The sequence below is a fragment of the Pristiophorus japonicus genome, chromosome 1 (assembly GCF_044704955.1).
Source record: "Pristiophorus japonicus isolate sPriJap1 chromosome 1, sPriJap1.hap1, whole genome shotgun sequence".
NCBI lineage: Eukaryota > Metazoa > Chordata > Chondrichthyes > Pristiophoridae > Pristiophorus > Pristiophorus japonicus.
The window spans coordinates 313,344,380-313,362,889 of NC_091977.1; the positions used below are offsets into that span (position 1 = coordinate 313,344,380).

Below are 18,510 nucleotides of genomic sequence, written 5' to 3' on the forward strand. Positions count from 1 at the left end.
ATAGTAGAATATCAGAACATGCACTGTGCCAGCAGTATCACAGTCTATCAGAAATCTTTAATTGCCAAGCACTTGAGCATAATTTGATTTTCCACTTGAAGCTCCACAAATCGAACATAAAATGAGTTTCTCAGTAGGGTTACTCTTATGCAACATACAGCATTACAGACTGCTGTTGTTTCCTATTGCCTTTTCCTTATATTTTAAATTGGGCATCAGCCTAGCCATATTAGCACATCAATCACAAATATAGATACAGCAAGATAAAAATCTGTCTCAACAACCTTTCATGCGGAGCTGGTGGTTGCTGCCCTACTTGAAAAGATCTGGAGGTCTTTGATTAATGCTCCTCAGTCTGCAACCATCTGTGTAATTATTCTCCTGTTTTCTAAAGTGGCGAGCCTCCATGGTCCATTGGAAATGAGATGTCTGTTTCCTGAGAGCTGTCACTGTTTTGGGATTTGGGGTTTCCTTTGAGCTGGATCTTGTTGCTTGAAATGCGCTGCTGCTGTTCCTTCAGCTCCATGTAAGACCGGGAGAAGGTGTGAAAGATCGAGGTAACCGGGAAGGCCATGAGAAGAATGCCACTCAGGATGCTGGTTAAAGCTACCACCTGCCCAGGTATACTGCGTGGGACCATGTCTCCGTAACCCACAGTTGTCATAGAGATCACTGCCCACCAGTAGCTGCTTGGGATGCTGGTGAATTCATGTTTGGCTCCCAGTTCACTCTCCGCTAAAAACACCAGAGGCGAGAAGAGTGCCATGGCCACGCAGAGAAAGAGGAGAAGGAGGCCAAATTCCCGTGTGCATCGTTGGACTGTGAGTCCCAGGGTCTGCAGCCCTAGGGAATGACGAACCAACCTCATCACATATAAAATCCTCAAAGCACGCAGGACTCGGAGGACTAGGCCGATTTTTTCCAAATCTAGGTTTCCAGGACCACTTGGTTTCCCATCGACTGAAACGGCATCTATAATCAGGCTGATGTAATAAGGCAAAATGGCTATTATGTCGATGACATTCAGAGGAGTTCGCAGAAACGCACATTTGCTCTGTGCTTGGATTATTCTTAGCAGGAACTCTAATGAAAACCAGGCCACACAGATTGTTTCTAGCACAAACATGTTGTAACACTTCTGGGAGCATTCGCCCTAGAAAAAGAGAAAAAAAGAAAATCAAAACAATTATGTGCGTATGCCTGGTGAAGATGTAAAACTTTCTATTAATGAATGATTTTTGATAAGCTGATTACTAAGTTCCCCCAGTGACTTAATGGGTGAACGTGCCTCATGGTATAGTACTAAGTTGTACAGAACAAGGAAGGTCCCAAGTTTGATTCCTGGTTAGTGTTGAGTTAGCTGATCTCAGTTGGGTCAGCAGTTAGATAGGGCATGGGAGTTGGGGTGAAAATTAATCATGGTTCCTGCAATGCAGTGACACAGTGCTGGAAAGTATCTATGACATCTTCATGGTGGAATAGCCTTGTGGCACTCACTGTTTGGCTTATGCAAGAAGAATGCCCTCTGTGAGATAGCGAAGGGCTGCTCCAATTCATGGAACCACTTCCAGCATGATTCAGTGCCTTGAGGAAAGAAGGGGAGAAAAGTGTGAAGTAAAGCAATGCCCCGTAATTTTGCGGTTAGCGGCAAAGCTAAGGCACTCGCCACTGACCTCGAAGAAAGCTGTCCACAGAGATCACCCGATCTCGTGGTGAGAAGTTTACGTGCAACTAATTGTAGTGCTCTATAATGGGAATCCCCAGTGAAGGGGTCAGAGGGTCTAGTAAGGAGGAGGAACTGAGGGAAATATTTATTAGTCGGGAAATTGTGTTGGGGAAATTGATGGGATTGAAGGCCGATAAATCCCCAGGGCCTGATGGACTGCATCCCAGAGTACTTAAGGAGGTGGCCTTGGAAATAGCAGATGCATTGCCAGTCATTTTCCAACATTCCATAGACTCTGGATCAGTTCCTATCGAGTGGAGGGTAGCCAATGTAACCCCACTTTTAAAAAAAGGAGGGAGAGAGAATACAGGGAATTATAGACCAGTCAGCCTGACCTCAGTAGTGGGTAAAATCATGGAATCAATTATTAAGGATGTCATAGCAGCGCATTTGGAAAATGGTGACATGATAGGTCCAAGTCAGCATGGATTTGTGAAAGGGAAATCATGCTTGACAAATCTTCTGGAATTTTTTGAGGATGTTTCCAGTAAAGTGGACAAAGGAGAACCAGTTGATGTGGTATATTTGGACTTTCAGAAGGCTTTCAACAAGGTCCCACACAAGAGATTAATGTGCAAAGTTAAAGCACATGGGATTGGAGGTAGTGTGTTGACGTGGATTGAGAACTGGTTGTCAGACAGGAAGCAAAGAGTAGGAGTAAATGGGTACTTTTCAGAATGGCAGGCGGTGACTAGTGGGGTACCGCAAGGTTCTGTGCTGGGGCCCCAGCTGTTTACATTGAACATTAATGATTTAGACGAGGGGATTAAATGTAGTATCTCCAAATTTGCGGATGACACTAAGTTGGGTGGCAGTGTGAGCTGCGAGGAGGATGCTATGAGGCTGCAGAGTGACTTGGATGGGTTAGGTGAGTGGGCAAATGCATGGCAGATGAAGTATAATGTGGATAAATGTGAGGTTACCCACTTTGGTGGTAAAAACAGAGAGACAGACTATTATCTGAATGGTGACAGATTAGGAAAAGGGGAGGTGCAACGAGACCTGGGTGTCATGGTACATCAGTCATTGAAAGTTGGCATGCAGGTACAGCAGGCGGTTAAGAAAGCAAATGGCATGTTGGCCTTCATAGCGAGGGGATTTGAGTACAGGGGCAGGGAGGTGTTGCTACAGTTGTACAGGGCCTTGGTGAGGCCACACCTGGAGTATTGTGTACAGTTTTGGTCTCCTAACTTGAGGAAGGACATTCTTGCTATTGAGGGAGTGCAGCGAAGATTCACCAGACTGATTCCCGGGATGGTGGGACTGACCTATCAAGAAAGACTGGATCAACTGGGCTTGTATTCACTGGAGTTCAGAAGAATGAGAGGGGACCTCATAGAAACGTTTAAAATTCTGACGGGGTTAGACAGGTTAGATGCAGGAAGAATGTTCCCAATGTTGGGGAAGTCCAGAACCAGGGGTCACAGTCTCAGGATAAGGGGTAAGCCATTTAGGACCGAGATGAGGAGAAACTTCTTCACCCAGAGAGTGGTGAACCTGTGGAATTCTCTACCACAGAAAGTAGTTGAGGCCAATTCACTAAATATATTCAAAAGAGAGTTAGATGAAGTCCTTACTACTCGGGGGATCAAGGGGTATGGCGAGAAAGCAGGAAGGGGGTACTGAAGTTTCATGTTCAGCCATGAACTCATTGAATGGCGGTGCAGGCTAGAAGGGCTGAATGTCCTACTCCTGCATCTATTTTCTATGTTTCTATGTTTCTAAGGGCTGCAGTGATGTCAACAAGCTGTCTAAGCAGCCAATCACATTGAAGAATTCTCACGGACAGCAAACCAGAAAATGAAAAGCACTAAATTATCTGCACTTTAAAAAAAAAATGTTAGAATACAAAATAAAGATTGGAACTTACAGTGGGGTTAAGTTAGAAGATGAAATATCATGAATAAACTGTAATTTTATCATAATGGATAAATTTGACATTCCACAAATATAAAAAATTGTTTTTCAGAGCCAGAATGGTTGTTTAACCATTAATATGCTGTTAAGATCCCAGTTACACCTAATCCAACACGGCTTAACATTTCATGAGGAATTTAACAAAGATATTAGCGCGAAAAGCTCAAGTTTTTGTCAATTCCACTGATTTAACAGATTTCTGGCTTTGCGGGTGTGGAGTGATGGTGCACAGCACAGCCTGTGTCGAAGCAGTGAATGACTGACCACAACTTCAGGATTTCCGCATTTAGATGCGCATGCGCTAAATCCTGAGGTTATGGTCAGTTTCAAAGGGGTAATTACCCATCGCAAAATCAGGGCCTTTATGTTTGTGTGGGATCCACTACAAGAGATTTTTTAATTAACATCCTCCTTTTTGGTAGTTTAGCTGGAACCTGCGCTCTCAGATTGCTGCTCATTTAGAAATACGGCCTTATGAGCTGCTATTGAAGCAATACAACACTTATCCTTTAAATGATTTTTGCACAACAGTGTTTGATTACAGAGGATGCTGGTCAGATACCCATGCGGGCATTAAAGCAGCGAGTCATGCAATCGAGGTTATGAAGAAAATAATTAGCTCTGAAATGATGCTTATGACATTGGAGTACTCGTGGTTCATAAATCACCAAGCCTGTATGAAATGCATCTGGGAGAACTTAGAGAAATTAGGGTAGAAGTGCAGACAGGGGTGTTGGAAATATGTGCAAAGCTCATAAGAACCATATTAGTACCAGAGGACTAGAAAGCAGTTGATGTGATTCTACACTTTGAAAGGTCAGGTCAGAAGCATGCATCCGTTAGTCTGACATTTACAGAGGGAAATGACTATTAAAAGCACATAATAAAAATCTCGCAATAAATCCAAACCAATGATGGTTTATGAAAAGCAAACTCTTTTGAGCAAATTTATTGGAATCCTGGTTTTCTACATCCCATTTTCTCACCTCCTTTCCTAATGGTGTTGACTCATGGAAAGATATCTTTCACAGTGCTGGAAAGATATCTTTCACAGTGCTGACCCTCTAATCTCTCATCCCAATGTGTGATCCTTTATTGATGAGCCAAGACAGAGATTGACAGCAGGCTCCACGACCATGGGAAGCATCACACCCAATCTGACCCCGGTAATGGCCAGATATTTCTTCATAGCTGCTACCTCTCCACCATCCTAACTTCGAAGGACATGCATCAGAAACCCTGTTTACATCGCACTTCCGACAAAGTTACGCCAGTGGAGCGGGTGCGGCTCTGAGGAAGTTCCAGCTAATCTCTTTGCAACAAAGGTCACCGTGCAGTAGTCAGGAGCAGGAACCCGAACTGAATTTTCCCCTCCTTAGTTCATAAGTGCTGAGGCATCACGTCAGCTGAGATTAGTTAACTCAGCACAAACCAGGCACTGAACCCGAGACATTCCTTCCTCAGCTCCACATTAGTGCATTTACCAACTGAGAAGAAAAGCTAGATGCTCTCAGGAGAGGAATCATATAGGTTTACAGCACAGAAAAAAGGCCTTTTGGTTCATTGAGTCTGTGTTGCTTGTTTACTAGAGTAATCCAAAACGAATCCCACTGCTCTGATCTCTTCAGCTATCCGTGTATCTTTGATTCAAATATTTATCTCATTTTCCCTTTAAATTTCTCCTAATCTCTCCACTTCCTCTCAGTGCCAATTTTAAGTTGTGACCCGTCATCACTGCCTCCCCAACCTGAGGAAATAGTGTTTCACCATTAGCCTATCAAAATACAAATAATAGAGATGTAACCTCAGGGTTGGAAAATTCAATTTCCCAATTAGCCTTGTCAAATGTTTAAAAATCTTTTTTGGAGGGCGTCAGAGAGCAAAAGAAAAGAAAGCATTTATAGATATTAAGAATCAATTACGGTATTCTGTTACTAGAGAAATCTTTTCATATATTAATTAATTGGCAATATGTGCAATATGTTCTCTGGGATTACATTTTTTTAAGTCATTTATGGGATGTGGACATCGCTGGCGATGCCAACATTTATTGCCCATCCCTAATTGTCCTTGAGAAAGTGGTGGTGAGCCACCTTCTTGAAACGCTGCAGTATGTGTGGTGTAGGTAATCCCACAGTGCTGTTAGGGAGGGAGTTCCAGGGTTTTGACCCAGCAATGATGAAGGAACAACGATACACTTCCAAGCCAGGATGGTATGTGACTTGGAGGGGAACATGGAGGTGGTGCTGTCCCCATGCGCCTGCTGCCCTTGTCCTTCTAGGTGGTAGAGGTCGTGGGCTTGGGAGATGCTGCCGAAGAAGCCTTGGTGAGTTGCTGTAGATGGTACATACTGCAACCATGGTGCACCGGTAGTGGGGTGAGTGACTGTTTAAAGTGATGCAAAGGGATTCGACCAAGTGGGCTGCTTTGTCCTGGATGGTGTCGAGCTTTTTGAGTGTTGTTGGAGCTGCACTCATCAAGGCAAGTGGAGAGTATTCCATCGCCCTCCTGACTTGTGCCTTGTAGGTGGTGGAAAGGCTTTGGGAAGTCAGGAGGTGAGCCACTCACTGCAGAATACCCAGCTTCTGACCTTCTCTTTTAGCCACTGTATATATGTGGCTGGTCCAGTTAAGCTGGTCAATGGTGACCCCCAGGATGTTGATGGTGGGGGATTTGACGATGGTAATGCCATTGAATATCAAGGGGAGGTGGTTAGACTCTCTCTTGTTGGAGTTGATCATTGCTTGGCACTTGTGTGGTATAAATGTTACTTGCCACTTATCAGCCCAAGCCTGGATGCTGAGCAGATATTTCTGCTTGTGGGCATGGACTGCTTCATTATCTGAGGAATAGCGAATGGAACTGAACACTGCAAACATCAGCGAACATCCCCACTTCTGACCTTATGATGGAGGGAAGGTCAATGATGAAGCTGGTGGTTGGGCCTAGGACACTGCCCTGAGGAAGTGCTGCACCGAAGTCCTGGGGCTGCGATGATTGGTCTCCAGCCACCACAACTATCTCTTCCTTTGTGCTAGTTATGATTCCAGCCAGTGGAGAGTTTACCCCCTTAATTCCCATTGACTTCAATTTTATTCGGGCTCCTAGGTGCCATTGGTAAAATTCCATTTTTTTTTTACAGGAAAAAAGAATTCATATTATAAATATGGGAAAAAAATAAGCAAGACTAGACATCGACAGGAATATGAAATAGACTGTATATTTAATAGTATATTAACTGGCTGCAATGCTTTAAAAATGGAATATTATGTGATGCAGCACATGCAGGATTTGTGCATTCTTGATAGTGATAGAGCTAGACAACAATAAACTACCGATTTTCAATACAGGGCCCATTCTAGAACTTGAGCATTAATGAGGCACAACAGTCTTAATGAATGCAAGTAAGTATTTGTATAAATAATGCCACTAAACAGTTTGAAAAATATTGAAGAGTGGAATTATTTACATAATTAGCAAGATTTTACTTTAATAGTCACACAGGAATAAATACAGGGGATTCATAAATGAATAGTACAGAGTCTAATAGGAAAAAGATTAATATCTGGGAACAGAATTGAACATTTTGCTATCTGGAGATGACCTGACAAAGGGGATGATTTAATTTCCATCACAGAAGTCCAGTTAACAGCTATTAATTATGCAAACCGTGCAGAAATTACAGGAAGAGACCTGCGCAAGTCTTAACTCCTGGTTGCAATGATATCTGGGATTGCAGTCAAAAGGGTAAAACTAGCAGAGCAAAGGATTGGCTAAGTGTTTTACACCATACTGGTACATCAGACCTGTGATAGAAGAATTCTATTGTACTCTGACAGCTGACAGTCAGAGAGCCATGCACAGTCAGAAAAATGGTACTATATACAGGGTACTCCAGTAGCTCTTATAAGTAGCTGCCTTTTAAAGACTTTTTGTTTTGTTTACTGAATGGAAGCAAAGCAACCCCTTTGTAGAAACATAGATTCATAGAATCTTAAAATCTTACAGTACAGAAGGAGGCCATTCGGCCCATCATGTCTGTACCAGCTCTTTGTAGAGCTATCCAATTAGTTCCACTCCCCTACTCATTCCCCAAAGCCCTGCAATTTTCTCCCCTTCAAGTATTTATCCACTTGCCTTTCAAAAGTTACAATTAAATCTGCTTCCAAAAGCCTTTCAGACAGTGCATTCCAGATCATAACAACTCCCTCCATAAAAAAATCTCCTCATTTCTATAAACCATAAACTAAGAGATTGTGCTGTGTTATATTTTCCTTCGTGTACTGTTATTGGCAGGTTCAAAAATAAGATTCCAATCATCAGTATTCTAAAAAGATGCTTGTTTGTTAGAGCTCATTGACTGGAAGTTAATTTCTGGTGCATAACTGCAAAAGAGGTTCAGATAATTAGCAAGTTTATTTATCACATTCTTTACCATGGGGGTCGTTCTAATCAAAATGCATTTTTGGTTAGGGCAAGCTGTGTCATCAGCAGGATTAAACTATTTTCTTCTGCTAATGAGACCAGTATTTAAATTGCAAGGTTCTGTAATACAAGGAATAATTTCAGACAAAATGATAGCTGGTTTCCTTTTGTAGATTATCCATTTAAATTTTGCATAACAGTTTGATCCTTGATAGCTGTCCTAAGACATAGGGCTCAATTTTCCCCTGTGATTTGCGTCGTTTTTTTTGAGCAGGCTGCTTTTTTTGGCCTAAGGTAAAAATCCACAGTTTCCCCAATCAATTTGCACCTGCGTAACTCAGTTAGTTACGATTTTTTTAGATAAGATTTTTTACCAGCCAAAGGGGGCGTAACCAGCCACCTACGCCAATTCTGGCCATTTAGGGAACTTTGGCCAGCTGAGAGTTACTCCGGTTCTGCTTAGGCCAGCGTATGTGCCCTCTCCAGAAAACCCTTGTGGAGAGTTAAAGAAATCGGCGCAGGTAAGTATATCGGAAGAGACTCTTCGGCCTGGGCTAGGGCGGGGAGGGAACCGGGAGTGCACTCGGGGCTAGGGTCGGGCGGGGGAGTGGATCGGTATGCGGACCTTCATTATGAAGAAAGAATCAGAACTAAACTCGTTTTCATGGGAGAAAAGAATGAGGCGAGATATAATCCATGTTCATAAAATGCAGAGAAGACAAATTACACAGATGGCAGCAAGCCGGTGTGGGGGCCTTTCGGCCCGGGATTGCAGCGGACCGGTGGTGGGGAGGCGGTGGAGCGGGGGCCTTTCGGCCCGGGATTGCAGCGGACCAGTGGTAGGGAGGCAGTGGAGCGGGGGCCTTTCGGCCCGGGATTGCAGCGGGCCGGTGGTGGGGAGGCGGTGGAGTGGGGGCCTTTCGGCCCGGGATTGCAACGGACCGGTGGTGGTGGTGGGAGAGGCCTTTCGGCCCGGGATTGCAGCGGACCGGTGGTGGTGGTGGGAGAGGCCTTTCGGCCTGGGATTGCAGCGGACCGGTGGTGGTGGTGGGAGAGGCCTTTCGGCCCGGGATTGCAGCGGACCGGTGGTGGTGGTGGGAGAGGCCTTTCGGCCCGGGATTGCAGCGGCACCTGCACTGCAGAGGTGGAAAAAGTCTCACTTCGTGATCTATTTAAAAAGGGGAAATGCTGCACCTCAGCCCTTCAGAGCAGCCCTCGTTACCCTGGCAACCTCAGTTTTTCGGCGCAGAATTTAAGCTCCACCCACAGAGCTTAAGGACAAAATGCCGCTCCAAAATGAAAGTGTTATGCTGGCAAAACTTGGAACTTTTTTTTTGGCGCAGTTGAGCCACTGAAAAATTGGACGTACCTCTTCAACTGCGTCAAAAAAGTCCATGTGGAATTTTGTGCCCATAATCATTATATATGTTTAGTAATGATCACAGTTTCAGGATCCATGGGTACTTAGTAATGGATAATAATTGACATCACCACCAAAAAGTAAATATTTCATAATCCTCACAGGGTTAGTCTCTTCTAAAATATTTATATAATGGGGTAGAATTTGTGGTTCGTATGCCAGCGTACTGTCAGAATACGCCCTCATACCGTCTTTGAAATTGACTGCAAGTTTGGGATTTCCAGTGCATGTGCTAAATCCCGAACTTGCGATCAGTCAAGTTCTGATTTGACAGATCATTCGCTGCGACTGTGAAATCCTCATTGCTGGACTAATCACCCACCAACTGCCCGGCAATTATGTGTGAACAGGTGAACAGGAGTCTTTTGCACAACGTAAGGGATTTCCACCTGTGATCATGTGGGGCAGTTCGCCAATCAGGAAACAGAACTCTCTGATGCCTGACATCAATCAAACTTTAAATTAAACGGCATGAATATTGATTTAAATTGATGACTTATCATCCCACCGTAAACAATAATGATAATCATTATAACACTAAACTGGCAAGGAATATTTTTTGTAAAATACACATGGTTCACCACCTAGTGGTCATTGTTCTCACAATGTATAACTTAGGTCAGTTTATACATGGGTTACAATGCTGGTTGAATACATGACAGCGGGTAGTTGTCTATACTGTTTAAATATTCAACATAACTTTGTATTATCATACAAATACTGCGATTACTTTGTATTGTTCTCACTCTGCTGTCTATCAGTCTGATTATGAATTAGTTCCAGCCACCAAATTTTTTGCATAATAAAGTCATTGAATATTGTTGAAACAAGATTTGCTGCCGACTATTTCTTTGCAGACCTCACTTAGAATAATTGTTGTTTTTATTCATTTCATTCATGTAAGTAAAACTGGACAGATCCTTGAAAAGGTATCCATGTATATTTTACAAAAAATATTCCTTGCCAGTTTAGTGTTATAATGATTATCATTATTGTTTACGGTGGGATGATAAGTCATCAATTTAAATCAATATTCACGCTGTTTATTTAAAGTTTGATTGATGTCAGACATCAGAAAGTTCTGTTTCCTGATTGGCGAACTGCCCCACATGATCACAGGTACACTTACATACACGGTGGGCCCCTGGGATCCATGGGCCACTCCGCTGCATTCAACTCCGCAGTGAAACAATGCAAGTTTTCGATGGGGACCTCACACCAGGTAAGTGCGGATTTCTTTCGGAGGTTGGCAGCATACTCCTTAGTTCTAGGAAGGAGCAACAGCTGTTGCCTGAATTTATTTACGATTCTTTGAGGGGTTTATAGGCTGGATATTTTATTGCATTCAGTATATCAGACTATTCCCATGGGTGTATCTCACGTTATGAACAAGCGTGTACCTTTTCCTGCCCAATATCTAAATAAATGTAGGAAGACACCGAGAACTCTTGTTCAAGTCCCTCCATGGCCTCGCTCCTCCCTAACCTCCTGCAGTCCTACAACCCACCAAGATCTCTGCACTCCTCCACAGCTGGCCTCTTGCACATCCCCGATCTCCTTTGCCCCACCATTGGCGGCTGTGCCTTCAGCTGGCTCGGCCCCAAGCTCTGGAATACACTCCTTAAACCTCTTTATCTCTCTCTGCTCCTTTAAGGCACTCCTTAAAACCTACCTATCACCTGTCCAAATGTCAATTGTGGTCTGATGACACCTAGCTCTACCTCACCACCTCTTCTCTCGACCCCTCTATAGTCTCTAAATTGTCAGACAGCTTGTCTAACATCCAGTACTGGATGAGCAGAAATTTTCTCCAATTAAATATTGGGAAATCCAAAGCCATTGTCTTTGGTCCACGCCACAAACTGTGTTTCCTAGCCACTGATTACATCCTTCTCCCAAGCATCTGTCTGACACTGAACCAGACTGTTCGCAACCAAGGTGTCATATTTGACCCTGAAATGAGCTTCCAGCCACACATCCGTGGCATAACTAAAACCGCCTATTTCCACCTCCGTAACATCGCCCACCTCTGCCCCTGCCTCAGCTCATCTGTGCTGAAACCCTCATCCATGCCTGCGTTACCTCTATACTTGACTACTCCAACACACACCTGGCTAAGCCGCCCACATTCTACCCTATGTAAACTTGAGGTCATCCAATACTCGGTAGCCTGTGTCCTAATTCGCACCGAGTCACGCTCAACCATCACCCCTGTGCTCGCCGATCTACATTGGCTCCCGGTAAAGCAAGGCGCGATTTTAAAATTCTCATCCTTGCTTACAAATCCCTCCATGGTCTTGCCCCTCCCTATCTCTGTAATCGCCTTCAGTCTCACAATCTCCCCGAGATGTCTGCGCTCATCAAATTCTGCTTTCTTGAGCATCCCTGATTATAATTGCTCAACCATTGATAGCCGTGCCTTCAACTGCATAGGCCCCATCCAAGCTCTGGAACTCCCTCCTTAAACTTCTCTGCTTCTCTACCTCTCTTTGGTCCCTGCCACAAACTGCATTCCTAGCCACTGACTACATTCCTCTCCCAAGCATCTGTCTGAGGCTGAACCAGACTGTTCGCAACCTAGGTGTCATATTTGACCCTGAAATGAGCTTTCGGCCACATATCCGCAGCCTAACTAAAACTGCCTATTTCCACCTCCATAACATCGCCCATCTCCACCCCTGCCTCAACTGATCTGCTGCTGAAACCCTCATCCATGCCTGTGTTACCTCTAGACTTGACTACTTCAATGCACATCTGGCTAAGCCCCCCACATTCTACCCTATGTAAACTTGAGGTCATCCAAAATTCGGCACCAAGTTCCACTCACCCATCACTCCTGTGCTCGCTGATCTACATTGGCTCCCTGTTAAGCAATGCTTTGATTTCAAAATTTTCATCCTTGTTTACCAATCCCTCCATGGTCTTGCCCCTCCCCATCTCTGTAATCTCCTTCAGCCTCACAACCTCCCGAGATATCTGCACTCCTCAAATTCTGCCCTCTTGAGCATCCCTGATTATAACTGCTCAACCATTGGTGGCCGTGCCTTCAGCTGCCTAGGCCCCAAGCTCTGGAACTCCCTTCCTAAACCTCTCCACTTCTCTACCTCTCTTTCCTCCTTTAAGACGCTCCTTAAAACCTACCTCTTTGACCAAGCTTTTGGTCATTTGCCTTAAATTCTTCTTAGTGGCTCGATGTCCAATTTATTTGTTTTGTCTTAAAAACTCCTGTGAAACGCCTTGGGATATTTTACTATGTTAAAGGCACTATATAAATACAAGTTGTTGTTGTTGTTGTCGTTGTTGATTACGCTCCTGTGAAGCTCCCTTGGGTTATTTTACTACATTAAAGGCGCGATATAAATGCACGTTGTTGTTATTGTCATTACACCGTAATTTACTGGAATATATTTCTGCCTCATGATCTCCCTGAGTTTCGTAAGTGGAAGAATATAGACTCTACCAAACCAAAGCTCAGACTATGAACCAACAGACAAATCTATTGAATATTAAACAGATATATGAAAAGTACTCAACATAAATAGTGCACTTACATAATTCAAAACATTACTTCTGAAAATGTCGAAACGCTTCTCTTGCACTAATCCTCAACATAAAATTGACTGTATAAACATGTTGGTACATGGTTATATGTTGCCATGGACTCTTCTGATTAGTTCCAGATCCCCCATTGCCTCATACTGATTAGTGAGCTAAGCTCATGCAGCTAAATATAAACGATGTAACTATTTGTACTGCACTTTTTTTGACAGTCGAGCCCCACCTTCCATGCTCACACTGCACTTTTTTTGACAAGACATGTGACAAGCCCCACCCCCTCTCAAGCTCCGCTCCCCCCCACCCCCATCCCACCTGAATCATTCATCCCATGTGGTGCCGAGAAGCAGGACCTGAGGCTCCGACTCCCAGCCCGCTCAGGCCCCGGCCCCAGCTCTCTCTCCTCTCCCCCCACCACCCCCCCACCCCCATCCCCCAAGACTCTCTCCATCCCGGCCAGCCTGGGGCCGAGAGGGAGAGAGAGAGAGGCTGGGGGTCGAAAGAGAGAGGCTGGGGGGGACGAAAGAGAGAGGCTGGGGGGAGAGAGAGAGAGAGGCTGGGGGGAGCAAAAGAGAGAGGCTGAAAGGAGAAAAAGAGAGGCTGGGGGGGAGAGAGAGAGAGGCTGGGGGAGATAGAGAGAGACATAGATGGGGAGGGCGGAGACATGGGTGGGGGGGGAGACATGGGTGGGGGGGTCAGACAAGGGTGGGAGGGGATCTGAGGGGCGAGAGGGAACTCAGGGAAGACGGATCACCTTCTTACAATCCCCGACAAGGGATCTCATTGGAATGAATGATATCCAGAAGTCACGACACTGTCACTATTCACTTCATACCAAATAAACCTGTTAACAATCCGTATACAATGCCTGCCCCATCAATGGTGGGGTGGGGATGGGAGGGTGGGTGGGGGAGGAGGATGCACTTGTGCTGGGATAAGGCACTTCAGCTGGGGGAGGGATGTACTTGGACTGAGGTAAGGCACTTCGTCTGGGGGAGGGATGCACTTGGACTGGGGTACAGCACTTTGGCTGGCCCTTATTGTCTTCTGGGGAGCTCTGTCCTCTGTCACTTTAGGAAGTCAAAATGGATCGAGTTCCAATTTGCAAAGTTAGTGAGTCTTTGGGATGGGCGGTTCCAGTTACACATTCCAGCCAAACTTCAAGGTGTGGTTTATCCTCCAACGGGACCAATCAGAAACAAAGGGTGGAGCATGGCAGCCATTTTGGCCGTGCATATAAGCACGTCCAAATATGAAACTGCAACCTGTATCTCTTGGCTATGGATCTGGGTCTACAAAGATTCATGGCCCCACTCCTCTCACAGACCTGACTCAAGTCTTCAACAGGGACAAGTCTCTTAATTTAAACAGACTCCTGGGGTGTCAATCACCTAGGAAGTTTGAATTGAATGGTATGGCTTAAGCCATTGATCAGTTTCTAAACTTGTGAGGTAGTTCCCCAATGAAGGACAATGGCAGCAACCAACTTTTCAAGTTCTGACGAAAGGTCATCAACCTGAATCGTTAACTCTCTTTCTCTCTCCACAGTACAGTACAGTGATCGGCTGAGTATTTCAAGCATTTTCTGTTTTGACTGCGCATTGTCTCCAGGTATGTCACTCTGGGATATATATTCGCTGGTTCTGAGAAATAGTTAACAGTAACCAAGTATTAACACTGTGGGTGCTGTGACCAGTAAGAAAGAAATAACAGCAACAACAACTTGCATTTATATAGCGCCTTTAACATAGTAAATTGTCCTAAGGTGGTTTACTGAAGCATTATTAAACAAAATTGGAACACTTAAGGAGATGTAAGGACAGGTGACCAAAAGCTCGGTCAAAGAGCTAGGTTTTAAGGCCCGTCTTAAATGAGGAGAGAGAGGTAGAGAGACGGAGAAGTTTAGGGAGGGAATTCCTGAGCTTAAAGAAAGAAAAGCTTGCATTTTCATAGCGCCTTTCAGAACTTCAGGACATCCCCAGCACCTTACAGCCAATTAATTATTTTATGAGGTGTAATCGCTGTTGTAATGTAGGAAAGCTTAGGACCAAGGCAGCTGAAGACATAGTGGAGTGATGAAAATCAATAAATAATCCACCATATCCAAAGATGCTTAATTTTGTTACAAAAGAAAAATAAAAGAATTGTACTGTTACATGTAGAATTATTTGCAATATTTATAAAACAGCAAGCAACCTAAAATAGTCATATTTACTACAGAATTTTTCAAGGAATAAAGAAAGTTAAGAGGCATAATGAAAAAGGATATTAGGAATGCTAAGAGAGAGCACGAGAAATTCTTGGCTAGTAAAATTAAGGAAAACCCTAAGATGTTTTTTCTTAATGTATTAAGAGTAAGAGGGTAACTAAAGAAAGAGTAGGGCCTATTAGAGACCATAAGGGTAATCTTTGTGTGGAGGCGGAAGATGTTGGTAAGGTTCTGAACAAATACTTTGCATCTGTTTTCACAAAGGAAAGGGGCAATGCAGATACTGCTATCGAGGAGGAGTGTGATATTCTGGATGAAATAAATATAGTGAGAGAGGAAGTATTAAGGGGTTTAGCAGCTTTGAAAGTAGATAAGTCTCCAGACCCGGATGAAATGCATCCCAGGCTGTTGAGCGAAGTAAAAGAGGAAATAGCAGAGGCCTTGACCATCATTTTCCAGTCCTCTTTGGATTTGTGCATGGTGCTGGAGGATTGGAGGACTGCTAATGTAGTACCCTTGTTTAAGAAGGGAGAAAGAGATAGGCCGAGTAATTATAGGCCTGTCAGCCTAACCTCAGTGGTGGGAAAATTATTGGAAAAAATCCTGAAAGACAGGATAAATCTACATTTGGAAAGGCAAGGATCAATTAGGGACAATCAGCACGGATTTGTTAAGGGAAGATCGTGTTTGTCTAGCCTGATTGAATTTTTTGAGGAGGTAACCAAGAGGGTCGATGAGGGTAGTGCGTATGATGTAGTATATATGGCTTTTTGATAAGGTCCTACATGGTAGACTGGTTATGAAGGTTAAAGCCCATGGGATCCAGGACAAAGTGGCAAGTTGGATCCAAAATTGGCTTGGAGGTAGGAAGCAAAGGGTAATGGTTGATGGGTATTTTTGTGACTGGAAGGATGTTCCAGTGGAGTTCCGCTGGGCTCAATACTAGGTCCCTTGCTTTTTGTGGTATATATCAACGATTTAGATTTGAATATAGGGAGTATGATTAAGAAGTTTTCAGACGACACTAAAATTGGCTGTGTGGTTGATAATGAAGAGGAAAGTCATAGGCTGCAGGAAGATATCAATCTACTGGTCTGCTGGGCAGAGCAGTGGAAAATGGAATTTAATTCAGAGAAGTATGAGGTGATGCACTTTGGGAGGGCTAAGAAGGAAAGGGTATACACATTAAGTGGTAGGCCATTTAATAGTGTAGATGAACAAAGGGACCTTGGAGTGCTTGTCCACCGATCCCTGAAAGTAGCAGGCCAGGTGGTTAAGAAGGCATATGGAATGCTTGCCTTTATTGGCCAAGGTATAGAATATAAGAGCAGGGATGTTATGCTTAAATTGTATAATACTTTGGTTAGGCCACAGCTGGAGTACTGCGTGCAGTTCTGGCCATATTATAGGAAGGAATTGATTGCACTCGAGCAGATGCAGAGGAGATTTACTAGGATGCTGCGTGGAATGGAGAGTCTTAGTTATGAGAACAGATTGGATAGGCTGGGTTTGTTCTCATTGGAACAGAGGAGGTTGAGAGGAGACCTTATTGAGGTGTACAAAATATTGAGGGGCCTGGACATTGTGGATAGTAAGGGCCTATTTCCATTGGTGGAGGGGTATATTACGAGGGGGCAGAGTTTTAAGGTGGTTGGTGGAAGGTTTAGAGGGGATTCGAGGGGGGGGGGTTTCTTTACGCAGAGGATTGTGGGGATCTGGAACTCGCTGCCTGGAAGAGTGGTGGATGTAGAAACCCTCACCACTTTTAAGAGATGGTTGGATGGGCAGTTAAAGTGCAGTAACCTGCAGGGTTACAGACCTAGAGCTGGTAATTGGGATTAGACTGAATAACCTTTTGTTGGACGGCGAGATATGATGGTAAGTACTGCAGGGAATCAAATATGGCCAGGGTGATCTCCTGGACTAGTTTCGATCGCCTGGATGGGTCGGAGAGGAATTTTCCCAGATTTTTTCTCCCTAAATTGGCTTGGGTTTTTATCTGGTTTTTGTCTCTCCCAGGAGATCACATGGCTCTGGTTAGGGTGGAGTGTAGAATGTTTCGGTGCAAGGGGTGTCACAGTTGTGTGAGACGGACTGGTTGGGCTGGGTATTCTTTGCCTTTCCGTCATTGTTCATGGGTTTATATGTAACCTTCAGGGCTGCTGACCAAGGGCCGTGTGGCTCTTTGTCGGCCGGCGAGGACACGATGGGCCGAAATGGCCTCCTTCTGCGCAGTAAATTTCTATGTTTCTATGTAACAAAGCAGTTTGAAGCTGAAGTTTAACAGTAAAAGGAGACTTACCCGCTCTTCTTCCTCTCTCAGATCAGGCATGGTGCTGATACAGAGACTTACAGTAGTGATCGTCACAAATATAACAGAAAGACAAGCAAAGATCTTTCCTGGTATCCCTGAATCGGGATTTTCCACCATGTCCCTGAGATTCTTCATGCAATGACCCAGGCGAGTTGTGTCATCAAAGGCACCCTGTGATTCTTCGTTAAGTAGCACTTCATAATCCCTCTTGATTTCGTCCAGTTCCTCTACTTTCTGATACAGTTTCCGGCGACAACACCACTCCAGATTTTCATCCTCAATGCCCCAATAAACCAGCTCCTCCTGAAAGGAGAGAGCACACATTTCTCTGAGGAGCCTCAGTTTCCCAGCAGTCAGGAAAGTCATAATAGTTCTGAAGGCACAAGGATTGCGGTCAAAGAAAAATTCATTGCGGTTTACATCATAATCATCACAGATGTCCATGATTTCATCATAATTGTTGCATCCTTTAAGTTTTCCGAGACGCGTTAATGGGATCTGGTCAAGTGTAGTCCATGGAATCCTATACTTGATGCCTCCAACATTAATGATCACATACCGAGATCTGTCGTTGAGTTGGGTGACGCAGTAGACATCCTCATCTGGCTGAAACAGTTTAGCTTTTTGGTAATAGATTCCCTTCTTGGTGCGGGTTTCCACATTCTCCAAGGTGCAAGTGAAGGCGTTGGTGTTGAGCTCCCGCTCAGATTTGCTCTCGGCTAGCAAAGCCATCGTAATGTTATCTACTGATTTTCAGAACTAGTCAGTCACTCTACCTCATGGAAAATGACCCAATGAAATAAAATGTTTGCATCTGTAATGAGAAAAGATTGAGCTTAAAACAAGATAATCAGTCAAAAATATAGACATGACTAAAATTGTGAGGCTGTATCTGTCACATGGGACACTGGGCCATGGCCAAGTGGCATTAATGTATTCCCTCT

General features: G+C 44.2%; 1 protein-coding gene across 1 annotated transcript; it reads right to left on the reverse strand.

The window, feature by feature from the left end:
• Nucleotides 1–388: 388 nt before the first annotated feature.
• Nucleotides 389–18,298, reverse strand: LOC139253975 (voltage-gated potassium channel regulatory subunit KCNG2-like). The gene is made up of 2 exons (XM_070873612.1): nt 17,555–18,298; nt 389–1,153 (listed from the first exon to the last, which is right to left on the reverse strand). Exons 1-2 carry the CDS (start codon nt 18,296–18,298, stop codon nt 389–391), a joined length of 1,509 nt encoding a protein of 502 aa, XP_070729713.1.
• Between the last annotated feature and the right edge of the window lie 212 nt (nt 18,299–18,510).